Source organism: Neodiprion lecontei, chromosome 3 (assembly GCF_021901455.1).
Source record: "Neodiprion lecontei isolate iyNeoLeco1 chromosome 3, iyNeoLeco1.1, whole genome shotgun sequence".
Lineage (NCBI taxonomy): Eukaryota > Metazoa > Arthropoda > Insecta > Hymenoptera > Diprionidae > Neodiprion > Neodiprion lecontei.
In genome coordinates, this window is record NC_060262.1 from 42,509,004 (window position 1) to 42,528,946 (window position 19,943).

At 42.1% G+C, this 19,943-nt stretch overlaps 1 protein-coding gene across 1 annotated transcript; it reads right to left on the reverse strand.

Moving 5' to 3' along the window:
• Window positions 1-15,115: 15,115 nt before the first annotated feature.
• On the reverse strand, window positions 15,116-19,070 carry LOC107227872 (CCAAT/enhancer-binding protein). The gene has a single exon (XM_015669149.2). The coding sequence runs from the start codon at window positions 18,142-18,144 to the stop codon at window positions 17,011-17,013; it is 1,134 nt and encodes a 377-aa protein (XP_015524635.1). The 5' UTR covers window positions 18,145-19,070; the 3' UTR covers window positions 15,116-17,010.
• Between the last annotated feature and the right edge of the window lie 873 nt (window positions 19,071-19,943).

Here is a 19,943-nt window from a genome sequence, read left to right on the forward strand (position 1 = left end):
GTCGAAATTGATTGAAATAAGCTAGTAAAGTATAAAGTGCACATCGGCAAGAGATCGAGCGAACGGCCTGCACGCTGGCTGTTGCGACAAGAGCCAAAACGGCGATAAATCAAGTCGGAGTCGTCGAGACGCAGAGTCCGAGTGACCCGAGGAAGGCCTCGCCTCGCCACGGAGAGTTTCACCGTGAGTTTCACCGTTCCGCATTTTGGCGATTCGTTATCATTATGCAACGATTGAGTAATAGATAATCATTAAGTAATATCTAAACCCGTGAAAAATTCAAATCAGTCGCGAGTCAATTGGCGTTCGATTGATTATCACCATTATTCAATGCGATTTAAATTAGTGAAAACAAATTTGGAAAACCGGGTGAAGAAACAAAAAGCGAATCGAAAAAACGTCGCCCTGCTCGACTGATTCGATGCTCTAACGAGTCGAAACGTCACGAGTCACATCATCGGTCGCCTGCTTCGAATGACCGCAGTAATCGGACACCTTTATAACGCCGGACGAATTTTGCTAATTACACTTTTAGAACGCATTAACGAAGCAATAAACGAGGTGCTGAAATTCCTGTGACATAATAGTATCAGAGCCGTCAACATTTACCCAGGTTTGGGTAACCTGGGATTATTCTGAAAACCATTCGACTTGTCACCGTATTATAAAATATTTTTTCAAGTACCAGATTTTTCGGATTTCCTTGTACGTCCGGTACTTCGTTGTCACGGACGAAGCTTACGATACCCGTCGATACCGACGTTGAAGGAAAGTAGATATAAAAGTATAATCTTAACGGAAAAACCCGAGGGTGTAGGTATTGCAGAGAAGTGACAGAGCGTGCTCTGATTTAATCGTATTTCCTCAATTCCCCGACTTGGATTCCCATGTTTAGAAATACTTTTGAGGATTTCCATTATGCGGCGACGGCGCGTCAGCTGCATTGGTTATCTTCGCATCGCATCGAATTCTGGGAAATTAAGTACGCACGTAGGTGTAAATGAGTAATGCGAGACGGTGGTATAACAAATTTCAGCTGGTATATTTATTTGTTTACCTTATTCGTTACAATCGTATTTCCGTCTCCCTTTTTATTCCATTCTTTTTCGTATACTGATTCCGAGATCGCTGACCCAGCAATAAGTTGTATACATTTATATGCGAACATTTTTCCTCTTATATACAGCGTATAAATAATTGCGAAACGTTCTTTTCGAGGACAAGAAAAACTGTGTTTACACGAATATGGAATGACATTTTAAATCTAATTCTGATAAAGGAAAACCACGTCTTCTCCCAGTTAGCTTGTTGCAAGCACGAGTGATCTTGTCTTTGACCACCACCTCTTTGTACACAGAATTTAGTTAGTTAGTTTTCCTCTTAATATCATGCCAGTTTACGATAAGATATACGTCTTTAATCATCTCGTAAATATATCTTGGGCATTTGACAATCGTAAAAACTGCAAAACTGTCATCTCTGAGAAATGCTTATTCTGTAGGTACAATAATAAACGTAAATTTTCACTAGTTAGATTGAAGAAAATGAAAACCCCTCTCTCCTTTTCTACTTCACTCCCGTCTCTGTTTTCAGTAAGCGCATCAAAATTTACAATTTTAGAATGCTCGATTTTCTGCAGTCTTCATCACCTCGACTTCCGTCACTAATTACATACCTATAGTGTTATTGAACTGTTGTTCAAAAAGAGCGAACCTTACATATTTAACGGTCACATTCATTAAATGGAAAGCAATTAATTGTATAATAATTGGAAAATGTCGCGTCCGTCAAGCGCAGACGATGATTTAACAAGTTCCGGCAATTTAACGCTGAATTATATTACAGGTCTTTACACTTGAAACACGAAAGAGAGCAAAGAAGTGCAAACTATACCGAAAAATTACACAGATTACACAATTTCTTGAGCTCGCAAAAATTTGTCACCACTTGAATGGTAAGATTACATGATATTTGAGCTGCGTGATCTTTTCGAAATCGTATGTGAATCGATTTACTGCTTTAAATTCACAAATCAGCTACAAGATGCCAAGTTCGATACTCGAAATCTGCTAGTATTTTGCATATTATCGTTAAAAAACTCTATGCAGTGGCTTTAGTGGTCGCTGATTGCATTCGCCATACTGAATTTTCAAAATACGACTTCCGATTTGTAATCAGCGACCCCGAAAACGAATAATTTATGTAAGCCATTAATATGTGTACAGTAGTTACTTTCTCGAAAATGAATTATGTCTTCAATTTTCAAGATTTTTCCAATAAATTTGTTTCTAACAATAATAATTTACATTATATCGGAACAATTTCTCTCGGGTATTGAAAACGTATTAAGATACTCTTAAAAATAGTAAAAAAACCGCAAAGAAATATGTTTTCAAAGTTCTCCGAGTATTAAAAAAATTGGTATAAAACAGGTGGTAAGAATACTGACCACTGTGACTCAAAGGGATAGAGCAGCCTGTATAATCGCCTGTAGAACAGCAACGAAAGTAGGCGAAGCGAGGAGGGCGCGGTAAGCGGTTTTATCTCGTGTACTTGAGCGTATCACTTTTTTCTCATCCGTCGCGAAGGCGCAAGAAAGCGTTTGCATCACAGCACCACGGTTCTCTGCTTGACCAATTCATTCTATCAGCGACTTCACCGCGGCGCAACGAACGATCATTATTGAAAAGTCAACGCCCCCCCGAGACTCCTACCCCATAAATAACGATGCATATGTGTCGAGTCATCTGTCGTATCTGCATTTTTTCCGCTCAATTCAGCACTCGCTACATCATTTAAGAATGCGGTACGCGTGTGTGGGTACAAAATATATGCACGTTAATAAACATGTGCTGCTGCTTGAAGAACCGCGGTAATCTCATAGTTTTTGTGAACTTTACGTTTATACGATATTATCTTAAATATCATACCATAAGATATCCCCGCGGGGTAAAACTTATAAATCTGCAAACCGATGAAGATTCAAGAAGTTCCACACACCAAGGTGTAATTATAACCGCAGGAGTCATAGTTGAGGAAAAAACGATTCCTCGTCGTCCTCGCGCATGTTCGATAAATTTCCTGCACTTTTCTTGTGCACAAGAATCGCTGACGCTCTCTATCCGCTCGTTGTATCAGCACGAAGAAATAATAATCGGATAATCAGCTGAAGTTTCGTTCGTTTGAACGGCTTTCTCAAGAATCGTTCTATGTGTTTCGCTACTTTTTTTTTTTTTTTTTCGCGAACAACTGCAGACACAGTGACCGAAAGAATAAGCCTAACATTTTATTCTTTGGACTTTTGAAAGCACATTGAATTACGCAGCTACGTTATACGCGTAGCTGGGAACTTGTTCGTTTTTAGGTGAGAATCAAACCGAGACATCGGCGCGAAAGGTTTGTTACAAAATTCAATGATTCTATGGGACCGCGGAAGCTAAGAGCGAATAAAACAACAAAGACGTCTTCATTCCATACTCTTTACGTCAGTCACGCTTGACGCTGGTTCATAAACCGTAAATGCGGCCTATACACTCGAGCCTACCGATTCCCGTACGAATCCGTTTTTACTCCGACCACAGAATAGTTCAGAATGTTTAGTTTTTGTCCATGCCTCTAACGCATCTCGAACAACAAAATGTAAACATTTTTCAGTAGGTTAGAAAGGTTACGGCATCGCTGAGTAGTTTTGATGTGCAGATACGTCATAACGGAGTAGATTAGGTACGGAATGAAACATACCCCCTAATTGCAGCGTATTAACAGTAAGTTGTACTGGTTCCTATCGCGTTTATACGACAGTATAACAATGCGAGTGCTAACACTGCGGGTATAGAATGACAAAGGATGACGGAGGCGAGTCGGTTAACACTGTAGACATGATAGGCGGCTGGGAGAAGAAGTGAGGAAAACTAATCACGAGCTAAACGTACAGGAAATAACTCCGGGACACACGAGACGAGACCTTGTTTTTTCCATTCACTTCACGGATCGAGTCTTCCGCCGCGTCGTTACAATTCCCATCTTCGCTTGCGATAAATGTCCGTTATGGAGGTATATATACGGATACAAGTACACCGATTACTGATCCGAGAATTCGATAAACGAGACTGTCGAAGGTTTCTTCCTAGATTCCTCCGGCAAGGCCGCGGGTCCTGTGCTGTTCCTATAATTCGAACCTCGACAGCATTCTTTGCACACCGCTTCAATTCGGTGTTTCGATTATTATTGAAACACTCTAAAAGCGTATTATTCATTTTAGTTTAGACTTCTTGTGCACTTATTTTTGTTTTCCCAATGAAGAATGTAGAAAAATAAATAGGAAGATCGATTAGTAAGAACGTTCCGATAAATTGGGAAAAGTCCTTCAACCAGATGAAAAACCGATGATACGAACGAACTAGTGATCAAGTTCTTTCGTATGGTGGATGACTGTAACAGAAACACCTAGTTTCATTTTATTCCTCTGATTTTTATTTAATTGCTCACACCGGTCCGATTGACCGTTTTCTTTTCAAATATCCGTCAACATATAGTTGATTGCAAAACTCTAAAACGAGGAAAATGTGAAGGACAAAAAATGTACGTGTCGCAATATCATGTTTATACTTTCGTTTCTTTGCGAAAGTTTTTTCATAAACTTTTTCTCCGCCCACAGCACGCAATAAGACCGCAGCATCGGCAGCATAGACACACCGAGTGCCGCAAGATCGAGCGTAAGAACTGCTTGAGAGGTAATAGGTGCAGTGTAAGACTTTTTACAACTTCTAAGAGAGTAAGAGTGGTTCTGTAAACGCGTTTAGCGCGGCGAATGGCAAGAGCAAACGAGCGCGCGGGGTCGCCTTGAGGTAGTGAGTACGAGAGACTTGTAGAAAAACAGAGATATGGTAGATCCATCGGCCCACGTTATAGGTAGGTGCGTAAGTAATTGCCATTCGCGTCCCGAAGTGCCGGTAAGTAAGTATATCGCAGCTGGACAACCGACGCCTCAGGCAAGCAAGCAGGCAAGCAATTACACCCGTCAGCGGGCATACAGACGAGGTAGCTGCACTGATTGTGAGAGTGACAGACGCGGTCGCACCACCGAATCCACAGCCCTGGGGCTCTTGACTGTCTCATACTCAGGTTTAGCCTACAGATTGCTTATCTTATGGTAAGTATGCGGATGGTTCTATGTACGTGCTACCGTACTGGATACCAACCAATGCCTCGATCCTTTGACAACGAAGGTATCCCGGTTCGATCGCTCCGATTTCATTACTTTTGTAATATGTTATTGTGGATTAAAAACTAAGCGATACGTGTTTTTTTTATTATCTGCCATTAAACACTTTGAAGGGGTGAAACCACCCTCCAAAGTAAGCCACGTCAAGGGGCAATTTGACGTATAATTGAAAAAACAAAATTGCCAGATCACACCTTGGCATGCCTCACTTTGGAGGGTGGTTTCACTCCCTTGAAGTGTTTAATGTCGGATGAAAAAAACAATACGCGTCGCTTAGATTTTAGTCTACTATATCATACTACAAAAGAAATCAAATCGGAGAGATCGACCTGGGATACCTTCCTTGTGAGACTTTAGATCCACACCAATGCGGTAACCAAATGTGTCTTTGGGTTGACTGTGTGTATGATAGGATGTAAATTGTTGCAATCGATAATTCCTGATGTTGAAAGATCCGGTAAAAAATTGTAAAAAACAATAAAAAACTAGAAATTGCAAAAAGCGTATGGGTGTAAATCCTTGATGTAGAGACGACACAATGAATAATATAGCGCAAGGTATATAAGAGCATCACGTGTATAATCAGAATTAATAATGATCGGTGAAATGCGAGGTTACACAAGTACAGTTTGTAATATATTTATAACGAGTATACACATGTATTATTATCCAGTAAAATTAACAGCCGCGCGATCCACGACAGGCGGTGACGATTGAAGAATTTTCAAACGAATAACAAAATAACAAAGTCCCGGTGTTATTCCGTTATTGCTCGTATCAACCCGCGCGCATCAACCTCTCCCTTCTCCTCACCCGGTATACCTACATCATTTTCTTTTTGAATTAGGCTCTATCCGGTGAGTCGCCTCGTACACCTTTTAGCGTACGTTGCACGGTCGGTATACCTATTTATGTAGTCAGGGACTAACGATTTATCGCTTAATTATTATGTTTCTCACGTTACCATTGATCTCAAATCGTCAATATTAATTTATAAATAAAGGATAGAAATTGTTCAAAATATGGCAAACGACAAATATTCCGTGTATGACAAACATCATCAAAGGACCTTTCAATCAATCAAATTTCCAAATACATGAAAACCAAGTTCCGCTTTCCACTTTAATCACCTTTATCGTTTAAATGGTATTCTAAACAACCACTGCACGAAGTCATCGTCATAGAAACAAAAACAACCATCATAAACGTGAATCTATGATAATTGAGGTTAATGGGGAACCACACTGCCAACTCTTGAAGCTTGGTGGCAGCACCATCGTTGGTTATAATTCCTATTCAAGCATACAATATTACGATAAAATTCATTTCCCTTACAGAAGATCTTTTTCTTTTCATTTGGAGAAAAGCACCATGGCAAACTAACCTGTTTAAATTCTTCAATCGTCCAAACAAAATACTTTTTCATTTCGGAACACCGGAATTTCGCGGCAAAGTAGATCAACGATTGTGCGCCACTTGCGATCAGACTGACAACTGTGGTCCCCGATTATCTACGCACAGGAATAACGTGGTAAGTGTCACAACATCCGCCAATCACTACCTACTTTCAGTTGGCCTGGAAATCGAAAAAAAACCTCATCCCCTATTGGTACTTGGAGTACAATTTGACGCATTCTGTATTCTCGGAAAATTTCAACGAAAAACGGTGGTAACTCGAAGCGAGTGTATAAAAGATTGAAGAACGCGCAAACATCACTGACTTCCATCGCTTGAATAAGGTGTAATCCATCATTGTAGGCAACCAGCCAGCTTTAAGTCAGTTGCATATTATATAAAACGGAGGGTAACATTGAATATAAATAAACTGGGGTCAGTCTAAAGTTAGGGTATCTTCACGCACGCACGTACGTACGAATTGCACTTGGGCATGGTTACCGGGTGCATGTTTAATCTGTCGTGCATGGACTCACAGACGAGCAACTCTGAAGCGGCCTGAGGAAAGACGAGAAATACATTCGTGATTCGGCTGCAGCATCCCAGCAGCAGCTGAATGTGCAGGCGGAAGGCGAGAGAGCGCGTATAACGAAGTCAGGTCAACCTAAATATTAGTTGAGGGTGGGCAACCCGCCTGTAACCCAGTTGGAGATGAGAACTGTAACTTTTAGTAAGCCAAATCATATTGACTTCCAGGCAGATCTTCGATAGTGATTTCTACACACATTTGTATCCTCGCGCCCCGATACAACGTGGATTATATGGCTGCCTATGTAAGTTTGTACCTATCAGAGATACCATTCGTCGAGCTTCAAAAGATCGCTTGCTATCACTGATCGTGGCTTTCTTTGATGACCCGGGTGCTGACAAATTGTGGACGCAGTATATTTGCCAATATGCTTGTAAGGATGTTTGAGAAAAAAATTATTTGTGATTTTCCACCACGGCACCCTCCAAAAATTTTGTTTAGGTTAAAAGAAAGGTTCTGACAATAGATGAGCGTTCTATGTTGTGTGGAAGATCACGCTCATTGTCAGTTGATTTTTCACCTTCACACACATCTTTTTTAATTAATGACGAATCGTGAGTAAAATTTTTTTCTTACCGCTTACATCGATCATAATAACAATTTACGTCACTAAGAAAACCCACACTTGTAACTTTAAGGTCTCAAGTTGATGTTTGAGAAGTTTATCCGACGATCTTTTCATTATTAACTATGAATTAGTTATAATTTAATAGAAACTTTTAATTTTCGAGAGTAAGATTCCCGGTTAAAATACGACTGTGTTATGGATCGTAATCTTTGGATTGAATATAAATATCAGGAAAGAAATAACAATTGAAGAGCTACAACGTGTTGTTTCACATGTACAAAAAAATGTGAAAAAAAAGTAAACAATAAAATGAGCGCAATTTTCCACGTAACGTAAGACAATCACTTTTTACAGAATATTTCTTTTGACCTAGACAAATTTTTTAGGGAGTGCCACGGTGGAACATCGCCATTTATCTTTTTCCGAAACACCCTCATGCTTGTAGCGCTGTAATCTTCTCTTCCACATGCATACATAAAACTCGACGGTTCTCTATCTGTCTGTCCGTATATGTTCGCATATAACTCTAGAACTACTGAACCGATTTTGGATTTTCGATCTTTGGATAACTACAACGTTTTAATAGGTTTTAGTCTACATTTCGTTACAAAGAGACGAATAGTTTTGGACATATAACGATGTTGGTGAGCCAAGCTGGAACTGGATCGCACACCAAAGCGAACTCTGACTAAACTCTGACAGATAGAGGAAGGTTCTAATGTTCAAGCTGAGTTTCCAAGGTCTCAATGAGATCCACAAAAAATTCTTAGACTGTATCTAAGAGTTTTGCCACAAGAGGTATTTGAAAATATTCGCGGGCGGAGCCGCGACGGATTGCTGGTATATACCTAATATATGTGTATCTAACAACGTAGCTAGCAGGTGGCCAGCGTGTCGAACCCTCCCTAATTCAAGGTCGGAAAAGTGAAAGATTCGTTACAGGATATGGAAAAAAGGAACAAATAAGAAATTACGGTGAAACGTTTATTATAGCTCATTGCTAATTATTGTTTTCTGATTTAGGAAGCATCTCGTCGAACCAACTTTCCCTTGATCAAATGATCCGTAATAATGTACGCGTCGTCTGTCGTGGCAAGTTGTCTGTAAGGCTATAACAGTCAAAGGTGAGAGTTTAGTCTAATTTTAAAAATAGCGTCAAACGCTTATAACCACGCGCAGCTTGTCTACGTGTATGTACCATCCACGCTCTTTATACCGCCGAGCTTTGCTTTTTGCATTAACACATGCCGACGTATCTGTACGTGCGTAGATTGTATACAGACAACTTGACCCACGCGAAACTAGATACATTTACGCACGCATGAGATACGTCTGCGTAGGTAGATACGGTACGCAGTACAGATATTCGACCGATATAGGTGCGTGTAGTACAGGCGCGTTTAATTTTGCGGCAAAGTGTTCTCGACGCTTCAGGTATTGTGATAATGGATACAACTTTTTAAAACGTTGTCGTTCGCCTTCAAACAGCGCTGTAGACATTTCCTACCCAACTGATAAACTTGCTTTCCCAGATTAAACGTATAATTAATTATTCAGAACGCATCAACGTGTATAAACTAAAGCCTCTTACATTGTTGAAGATAACTTAAAATCGTATCAGCTCAACGCCAACGATTCCAGAGATATTCAGAAATCGGAGATATCCTGCATAGCTCGTGAGGCTAATACTGCCAAATAACTGCACTGTACGCAGGCTTGATACCGCATCCATTTTTGAAACGCGGACAGTCGTTTGTATCTCGCACAAGTTCCGGATTCGAAGTGAATACTGATATTCTATCCCTACCAGTTTCCTGCGGTCACTCAAAAAATGCACTTGGATCGCCGAGTCGTATCTCGTTCTCCAGAGTCGAACTAATACTCGCAGCCCTGCGTACCTACATACCGACACCGATTGTGAGAACGGTGCCCGTCGCGACTTGTGCGTAAGTATACATAAGTATATACGTGCATACCTAGAGCTAGTTAACGGCTGGAATTCAGTTTGGCCTACGAGAGTGATCGCGGAGAGCAAAAGGAACCGGTGTCGTTACGTCAGCGGATCGGAGAGCCGGGGTTGTACGAAGTTAGACGCGTCCCTGGACATGTGTCTAATATAGAGATGCAGGCGTGGAATATGGGTCGCATACTAGACCAGCCCTAGGCGTGGAGATCTGCGGGTCTTGATGTGCTCGTGAATGCGTGAGTGCGTGAGTGCGTGCGTTCGTCTGCGTATCGTACGACGGCCCGAGTCGGTAGATATTATGAATACGCGGCGCGGTTCGTTCCACGTTCGTTCCTTTCATACGCACGCGACGAATATCATTCACCGAGAGCTGTATGGATTTTATACTCACCTATATCACGTTAACGCACTGCTATGGTGATAAATTATCACCGATACCAATTTGCAAACGCCCTTCACCCTAGTTTCCTGTAGGTAATCGTCAACTTCGCGTCTCTATAATACACCTGCCCAACGCACGGTACCAAAACGGACGCCTAGGTAAAAACAAGAAATCGCCAAAGCAACGCCACACGTGATTCAAGAAATAGAGGTGAATTTTCTCCGTGTAGCGAGGAAAGAGATAAGATCTTATTACCAATTCCGTGCGATCTAGGCACCTTTCGATTCCGGCACATACATATATATATATACTGCATCAAATGGCCATAGTGTTGTTCTTCACCGTCCGACTCACCCTTGGATCTTGCTGAATTTGGCTAACTGGCTTGAGCTTCTTCGCTGACGGAAGAACCTTGGACTCTATAGTATGGTGCGGTGACTTCCACAGGCCGGAGTTTAACACGCCTGCAGCGGCGACGCGGTGGCGACGCGGAGATCCCACCAGAGCGCGAACTCCCGCCGATGCCGCGATGTAGGTGTGACCCGGTTTCCTAGAGTTTCACTTTCCTGTGGCCGCGGTTGTGAGTAAGTTGTACCGCGTAAAGGAGGCAACGAGGATTCGACCCCGGAATTACGTCACGTATTGTTCTGCCAGCCGTAGCAAACCGCTGGTTCTATTTTTTCAGCCCCGTCGACCGAAACCCCTGCACAGCTTTGATTATAACCGTTCCTGCTTCTTCTAAAGTTCATCAAATGGATGGAAGGAAATGTCGATTCGCGAGTAAAGCGGCGTCGTTTGAACGTTTCGTGAAAAATTTTGTCACAATTCATTCGCATGTTTGCATATCGTGTAATCTGGAAACCTGTAACGTAAACAACACGGACAGCTGTTCAAGTAAATGTCGCGAAAAGGTCAACAGTCACGTATGAAGAAATTAAAATCAAATTACTAACCAGCGATCATTCTGATGGTGACACCTAGGTTTTAGCATCAGTTATTCGCCTAAAAAAATTGTTTCATAGTGTCCGTAATACTACCGAGCTCAAGACATAGATACATAAATTACAGGGACGTTTGACCGCAGGCCAAAGTCAAGTTTGTATTTTCGTGCTGCCTGTGCATGTTGTACAGTCAACTACAATATATAGTTCTAATCAGTATTATTCCTATCGTCGTAGGGTTGCAACTTTGAGTTTTGTTTTAAAATTCCATATCTTGGTACGCGTTGGTTCCAATTTGTGGATTTGTACTCGATGTAAATATCGTTTGATCCGACAATTGAATGAATTCTCTTTTTCTTAAGACAAAAATCATGTACACGATACTGATAATCATTATAGTTGAATGTAACAACTTATTCAACGTCCAACAGGTGCCAGATGAAATTTGGCGTAGTTTTGAGGAACAACACTGGTGGAGGTTATTTACAGCCTTCTAGACTTTTTTTGTATTCCACTTCCCGACACTTGGTGACCATCTGTTCGGCAATAATAAAGAACAGTTTTTTTCGCTGTTTCGAGGCGAAAACAGAAATTTGACATTTACCTATGTCCAAAAACTATTAATACTTCGATTGTATTAAGATTTACTGCTATTTGTCCTGTTCATTATCGAAAATTTTCCAGGGAATTGCAATGACATAAAAGCACCATTTTCAATCTGCCTGAAAACGTGTTTATTTGATCACCGACAATTTCCCACTTGCACATTGCTAAGAGCAAGGCGGTCGCACCTTGAGTACTCATATGTATTAAGGTGGTTCATTTTTTTGATTCTTTTTTAAGGTACCGTTCGAAAGATTTGTGACAAACACTGAGAAAAAAAACTATCGCAAAAATTGGAGGGGGTAGGAAAATATTCAGAGGTCGCTACCAATTATATTATTGCAATATTTGTATAATTATAGTTGCTAGCGACTTCTGAATATTTCCCTACCTCCTCCAGGTTTGCTGAAAATTTTTTTTCAGCATTCGTCACAAATCTTTCGGGCCGTAAGTTAAAAAAGAGTCAAAAAATGAACCACCCTACGTGATACACCAAATTTATACATTCATACGTGCGTCGTGTTGGCGAGAATGTAGTGCTCTCGCACTCCCGCCTGCAGTAGCCAGATGTGCAAGGAAACGCAGAGATACGTCGACGAAAAGACTCGGGAAAGTAGCCGGAAAAACGCTCGAGCTAAAACGAGCTTCGGATAGTCTCGGACGCCGTAGGAGTTGGACTCGCGATCAGCCTCGATGCTGAAAAGCGTGGCACAGGTATTTACAAGCGAATGCGTCAACGAAGCTCAAGCTTTCTGATGCACATTATTACGTGAACAATTTGCAAAAACAGGGAGCTTACTTCTCTTCATTATCCACCACGGTGCAGGTAGCACAGCAGAGTCGACTAATTGTGTCTGATCGACAACCGCGGGTAAAGATAGCGTAAAAACAACAGTGAAGCCCCGCTTCACACTACGTATCGCGTAGATGATCGAGCTTCGACTTCGCTCCATGCCTACGGCTTCCCCAAGCGAGCATTAGGTACATACGACTCTTAATTGAAAATCGAGCTGTCTCTGTCGCTCGCGTTCAATTGTTTATTTTGGCTCGACCCGCAGATTCGCGGTAATAAACCTTCTCCCCGAAATCAGCCTTTCCTGTCATTTCGATGCATTAATAATAACAAGAAGAGTTGGTTTTTCCGAAACGTTATAAACTAATTATAAAAGACATTGCGGCTTGTAACTTCAACTGTACATTGCTGCATAGTACGGTTGATTCTTATACTTTTAATAATCGTTACCGATTGACTGCAGTTGTGTCCGGTCGTGCGTATGACGAAGTATGAAAGTTTGGATACTTCAAGCATTCGCTTGAATCACTTTGTTTATAACAGCGACATTTCTTTCAATTCCAAAGAACCACGGATTGCTGTGTTCGGATAAATCCTCTGAAATACCGATCGAAAATGGTAAGCGTTTGCACTAAATCAGACTCTCTGTATTTCCGTAATAGACATCGCAATTCTTTGAACAATGGACTTCGACGGGTAATCCGGATACAAGGTGTTGACATGATTAACTTTGAAAACCACAGTCATCAAGCAGTGCCTGCACACGTCGCGTCGTATTAACCCAATATTTCTTCCTCAGAGCAATTTTCAAGGAACGAAAGTTTGGGAAAAGTTATGCCCAAGGCGTTTAAAAGTTTTTCTAACCTCAATTAGAAAGTGAATGCTACCGCGCGAATATAATGTAAATACGTATCGCTATGGACAATTAATACGTAGATACAGTAAATAGTTACTCGGCTGGTTCCGATAACGGTTCTAGCCCGGACGCAATCGTCGGGCAGACCGATCCAATCGGATCTGGAACCTTAAGTGGATAAATCGAATACCAAACTATCAGATAATCTTCAGCTCGATACGTGTGTTTAGATATCATAGCAATCGTCACTTTTGCAGCTGGAACGCTGCTACGCCATAAATCGTGGAAAAACGGTGGCCCAACAGATTTTGTCCAATAGATGATCTTCAGAACCTATCAAGAGGTCTTCGATCCATGCTATAGCTTAGAGACGTATTTAGAAAACATATTCGTATCGGTATTTAATCGTGTGTAATTATAAGTGTCAGTATTATCTGCTCGGATTGGCGGGGAAGTCTGCAGCAATGTAAATCTTTAACTACACCAATGTAAGAGGTTTCGCACATATAGGTCGAGCTCGATGACAAACGCGTGTCTCACATGCAAAAGTTACATAACTGACTGGACCTCCGATATGAATACCATCGGCGACGTTCAAGTTATCAAAATCATCGTCCATCACACATGTCTCGTATTCTTTCGTATAATATGCGTAGATTTTTTATCGTAAGATGACGAAACCTTTAACACCATCCGACGATGAGCGAGAGAATATATATTATACATATATTATATGTGTATGTCGATTACAATTAGACGGCATATCGCGATGGTGAGTATAAGACGGGATCAGACTTGAGTAAATAAAAGATGGAAAGAGAGAATATTTTCAGATCATTTTTTAAATACTTATATTTCAACCTCGCGCACATCGGTACATATTATACACATGTACATACATACACCTACACTTATGCAGTAAGTCACTGCATACATAGGTATACATAACACAGGGATGCGCAGGCATACCGTGGTGTTTCGAACGTACGTTGTACGTGCAGTGTTTGAAATTAGAAAATCACTCGACGTGGTTAATTTTGACGAAGGATAATACGGAATGCGTTGATTGGGTATGGCAAAGAATTATATGCGGAATATTGTATGAGTAAAAAAAGGCGTTATAAATTTTATATCAAAATATATTTGTGCATATAGACAATTATCAGATAAATATCTATATATGATATACATATATATGTAAATATACATATTTATATATAAGTATTACATATATATGTATGTGTATAATAGACAACCGTACACCGTAATCCGGTTAATCTCGGCGCATAAATATCATATACGTTGTGAATATACGTAAATACACAATGCATGCTTAAAACGTACGGTGTAGAATTTGTATACATATACATGTATGTATATATATGTATGTATATATATATATATGTATACTATTTATTATACGCACGCATTCACAACGAATATGTCTCTTTACATTATTGTTACATAAAATAAAATATCTCAATCGCTCTCTTCCTATCTCTCGCACAATCAACCGAATGAACAAATGAACAAATGAAGCCTGCTTCACACGTTACGGTAACTCAATAACTAGACCGCGTTTGAGCCAACGTTTATTGTTGTACATGTGAGTATACTATATACACGATACTGCAGACGATGGCTCAAACACATGTCTAAATAAAATACGTTGTTACGATAAGTATATATTTTCAATAATAATATTAAATTCTCTAATGAAAATACGTATTAAACTTTCTATACATTACATAGTTAAAATTATTTTACGCTTAACATACGTATATATTAAATATACATATACATATTTAATATATATTTTTGTATTTCATATGCATATGTTTATGATTATAATACAACAGGTTATTATGGGATGCGGATAACAGACATATAGTACAGTGTCGGATCGGGGGCTTAAGATAAAACTGCTTAATTATAAATACATTAAATTTCTATCGATAGAGCTAGTACAGCATATTCGGTAACTATTATTTACGACAGTGATGGTAATAATATTAATATTAACAATAATAATAATAATAATAATAAGAATAATAATAATAATAATAATAACGATGATGATGATGATGATAATATGTATCAGTAGTAGTAACAATAACAACAACAACAACAACAAATATATATGTCGTTATTGTTATTAGCGTATGATAATATCTACGATCATAATTAACAGTTACACATCAAACATAATGATTACGATTCTTATACAACTTATAATAATGACGATAATCGCAATTTAGCAGAATCTCATACGTAACGACGGACCTATGTGTACATGAATTGCTTGGTGTTTTCCGGCGTATCGGTGTGAATTTATGATATACAGTATAGGATGATGTGACTGCATATATAAATGTCAAACAAATGATCATGTCGACGGGGCATTTACGAAAAAGTGTGTAATGATAATAATAATAATAATAATAACAATAATAATTGATATAACAATATTATATCTATCAATAATCATAATAACGTAATAATCGTACGTAATCACAACGCCATGAACGGAATATACAACGATGTAAATTTGTTACAATACATGAATATATATATATATATATGTATGTATGTATAAAAATTGAACCGTTGAACCAAGTATCTTCGCGCAGAGACGACCCGATCTTACGGGACGTTTACTTTCTTTTTTTTTCTAACGTAAGATTAAAGTGGATATAGGTTATAAAACCAAGGTAAGAAATGAATATTACGGGCTGCTGGCAGCGGTCACGTTGCATCGATATTCCGCACGACCGTTTGACAACCCCACCGTTGATACGCGTATAAGTAATGGGTACACACACAGGCAATTTCATCTTGAGTATAGAAGACTGCAGTATGTACCTATGATAGAATGGCGGTTCTGTAATAATCAAATGAAAGCGGAGAAGGCCGTCGTCGCCAGTTTTCAATGCCCACGCAACTAGATTGATATACCAGGTAGGTAGGTAGGTAGGTAGGTAGGTAGGTAGGTAAGTAGGTAGATAGGTACAGGCTCACGGGAACTGTGTAGGTGACGATGCCCCATTCACGCATATACACGTAATTATGTGGGTAGATATGCATAATAATGAAATGTATGTACAATTGCAATACCACAATTATACTGCACAATTATACCCCACAGCATTCATATTGTACATTCAACGTATACGCGCGTACCACGAGGATTCTGTGAAGCGTTCGGTCAATCGAGAGTGGTTAACGCGAAACATGGTATCACCTAAACAGATTCAACTTTGCCTGCCTCACCTGCGAATCCTTTCGGTTCACGCGAACTGTTCGCCGGGTCGTAATGCACACGCAATACATGGACGAGGAAGCTCGTATACCTGTAGTACATACAGTCATGGCCGTCGTAGTAGGTGTATAAATAATGTAACTGTTCTTCGTTAAATCACTGTACATATACATATACGACTATACGATTGTTCGTTTAGCAATTTTCGCTTATTATTACATGAATATGCCGCAGTTATTGACCGACGACCGTGCGTAACGGTAAACGTGGGTGTCGCGCGACGAATCGGGCCCAATTTCCTGCAGCTCTATTCCTCGGAGTCTCCTCGAATAGCTACTCGTTCCCTGGGGACGGCGGAGCGAAGAAGCCGGAGCTCGAGGGCCGAAGCAACGAGCTTTGCATGGGATTTGACGGGAGGATCGCGGGAGCCGCTGCTACATGGGCCCGACAGCGTGCTGTTGGAACTGATCGAGATGCCTCGAGATCTCGCGCTGTAGCTGCTCAGGTACCACGCCGACGCTGCTGAAGAGCGACCTGAGGACGCTCAGCTCTTCGGTAAGGAGTTCGATCCTCTTTTTGAGGAGGTCGTTGTCTTTGACGAGTAGTTTCACCTTCTCCTCGGTCTCCCTCGAACGGACCTTAGCCTTCTCGCGGCTCTTCCTCACCGCAATGTTGTTCCGCTCCCTGCGACGCCGGTACTCGTCGCTCGCTTTGTCGATGCTCTTTGACTGTTTCCTCGCCGCTGCCGCGGCCGCGGCGGCCGCAGCATGCTGAGGGTGCTGGTGCTGGTGTTGGTGCTGGTGCTGATGGGGGTGGGGGTGCTGGTGCTGGTGCTGGTGCGACATGACGGGTTTCATGGGGACCCGCGGCTGCTGGTGACCCCCGGGGACCGTGCTGGGCGTCAAGGTCGTGAAGGTCGGCCCCCCGTTCGCGAAGGGACCGGCGCCGTTCGCCGGGCTGTAGGCGCCGGCACCTGCGGGGTACTGAGGGCAGTGACGCCGATAGTCGGCGGGGTCGAGGGGCTCTTCCTTTATGCTGGGGGACTCGGAACTCGAGCTGTTGCTGTCGCTGCAGCTGTTGCTCCCTTGGTGATAGCTCGCGCCGCTGTGTACGGGCTGCGGCATGTAGGCGAGCGTCGTTCGCCCTGGGAACCCGGCGTTTCGCGAGTGCTTCATTCCGTTGGAACCTGGGCCTCCGCCTCCGCCGCCGCCGCCGCCGCTGGCGTTATTCCCGTTCCCGTTACCGCCCCCCAACATGTCGAGGAGTCCATCGTTGAAGTGTGAATCGTCGATCAGATGCTGAAGATCGAGCGATATCTCGGGTGTGTTGAGGTCCGTCAGTTCGCCCGCTGCCGCGCAGTGCTCGGCGTACTGCTGGTTGAGGGTCGCCTTGCTCGCCGACACCTTGTTAACCCCCGTTCCGCCCGTGCCGCCGGACTGCTGGTTGTGGTTCACTTGAAGGGCCGAGTTGTTGTTCAACACTTGGGAGGATTTCTTAAGGTCCGCCGGAACACCTTGGGACTGCGCCTGATGCGCAGCTGATTCGTACATCACCGGTGATTCCATCATTGACAGACTATTCGAACTTCACCGATCTTCACTCCCGCATAATACCGCGGACTCAAACTCTTCCAAGTCTCTTCTCGTACGCCGATGCGGAACGCACGGCCTGCTACTTTTCTCCCTCCTTGTTATATATACGTATAAATGTATAACACATAAAAGCCCGGTAACTTTCAAATTAACAAACTGTCACTTTATCAAAATTCTTGAAAACCTCGAGTATGCGGTGGGATGTTCACTTGCGTATGTGCGCGCAATATCGGTATACAATAGTTCGCACGTATACTTTCTTGTTGTACTGACGAAAAAAACCCTCCTCACCCCACGGCAAAGATTCACCATGTATACCTGACGTATCCGCTCCTCGCTGCACACTGTTCATCCACCGAATATCTTACACGCGAGTATCTCGGTCGTGTTCGACGACGACCCGCCTCCGCGATAATGTCAGTCGTAGGAGGGAGGCGTAGGCCAGGCTCATTCACGCGCGTCTCACAAGAATTAGCCCGCGTATTACGTGTTTGTTATTAAATTGCCCGGAGTTGAGGAACACGTGTGAGTTATTGCCCCCGGCGATGAGTCTGTTATCTAGAGCCAACGGTACGGGTACATTTCGCTCTTCGGTTGCTTTCAATTTCATCGGATAAGTGTCCGCGCGTATGTATTTTTATAACTCTACTCTCGCGCTCTTTTAATGTTCCTTTATTTTTAACTCCTCTCCTCGTTCGCGTATATAATATACATAACAGGGAGAAGCGTCGCACGAAACCTGACTTCTTTATTCTTATTTTTTTTTTTTTTTTATCAACAGCGCCAACGGAGTCCGCAACGTGTAGAACCACGAGATAAAACTCACGCACGATTCGAGAGTTGGCGCGCGACTGAATACCGTGGTAACATGGCGCAAGGTTTCAATGCGCTCAAACAGCGCGCAACTTCTCGGCGCAGCCTTTGGCTCCCCGAGTTCTCGCCTCTCTCCGCGTCGAGTCCCAGCCCCCCACCCCGTTCCCCTGCCCGCCCCCTTCGCCTCTTCGCCCATGCGGGCAGCCCTCTCTCCCGCGATCCGCGCCGAGCGGGAAAAGTTTGCAGTCGCCTTTATTGTACGCTATTTATAATACTCGACAAAATCCACTTGATGCCTGCTTGCCTGCCTGACTGCCTGCCTGCCAAATCAGCCGAGTCAGCCAGATGTCAACGAAATCGCCCTGCGACACTGCACCGATACTGCTGCGTTCCACAATTTGACGACAATCGATCGGACTAGCCGCTGCTGCGATCAGCAATAATTATCACGACTGTCGAACTCGACCCTGTCGTGAACGTGGTATGCCTGGTATTAGATGGGTTGCATTCGAGATCGCGTGCCCGGTATACCGTCGCGTAAAAATTTTGCCTCGATTACGCTGAGAGTACTCGAGGTTTTAAATTCGGCCTGTTCTTACGATTATAGAAGCTGCAAACGCCACGGCCGAACTTTTTGTGCCGCTCAGGGAAGTTTTCAACTACGGGTGTAACGACGCAGAGTAGAACGATAGACGGGAAGATCGTTGTTGACGAATTTTCATTGCAAAAGGGTTGACGCTGATTATGCACTAAGATTATACTAATATGTAGCGTCATTGCGCAAGTCTGTTGTACCTACTCTATACTCTAAAGTGACATATATTCAAATGTATAAGTAGATATGTAATAGGTACACTAAGGTTACAGGCAGTGTTTATTCAAAGCATTTGCTACTCCACGAGGCACAGCATGTTAGTACCCACTATACGGGTAGACCTAATCGAATTCTTTGTAATATACCT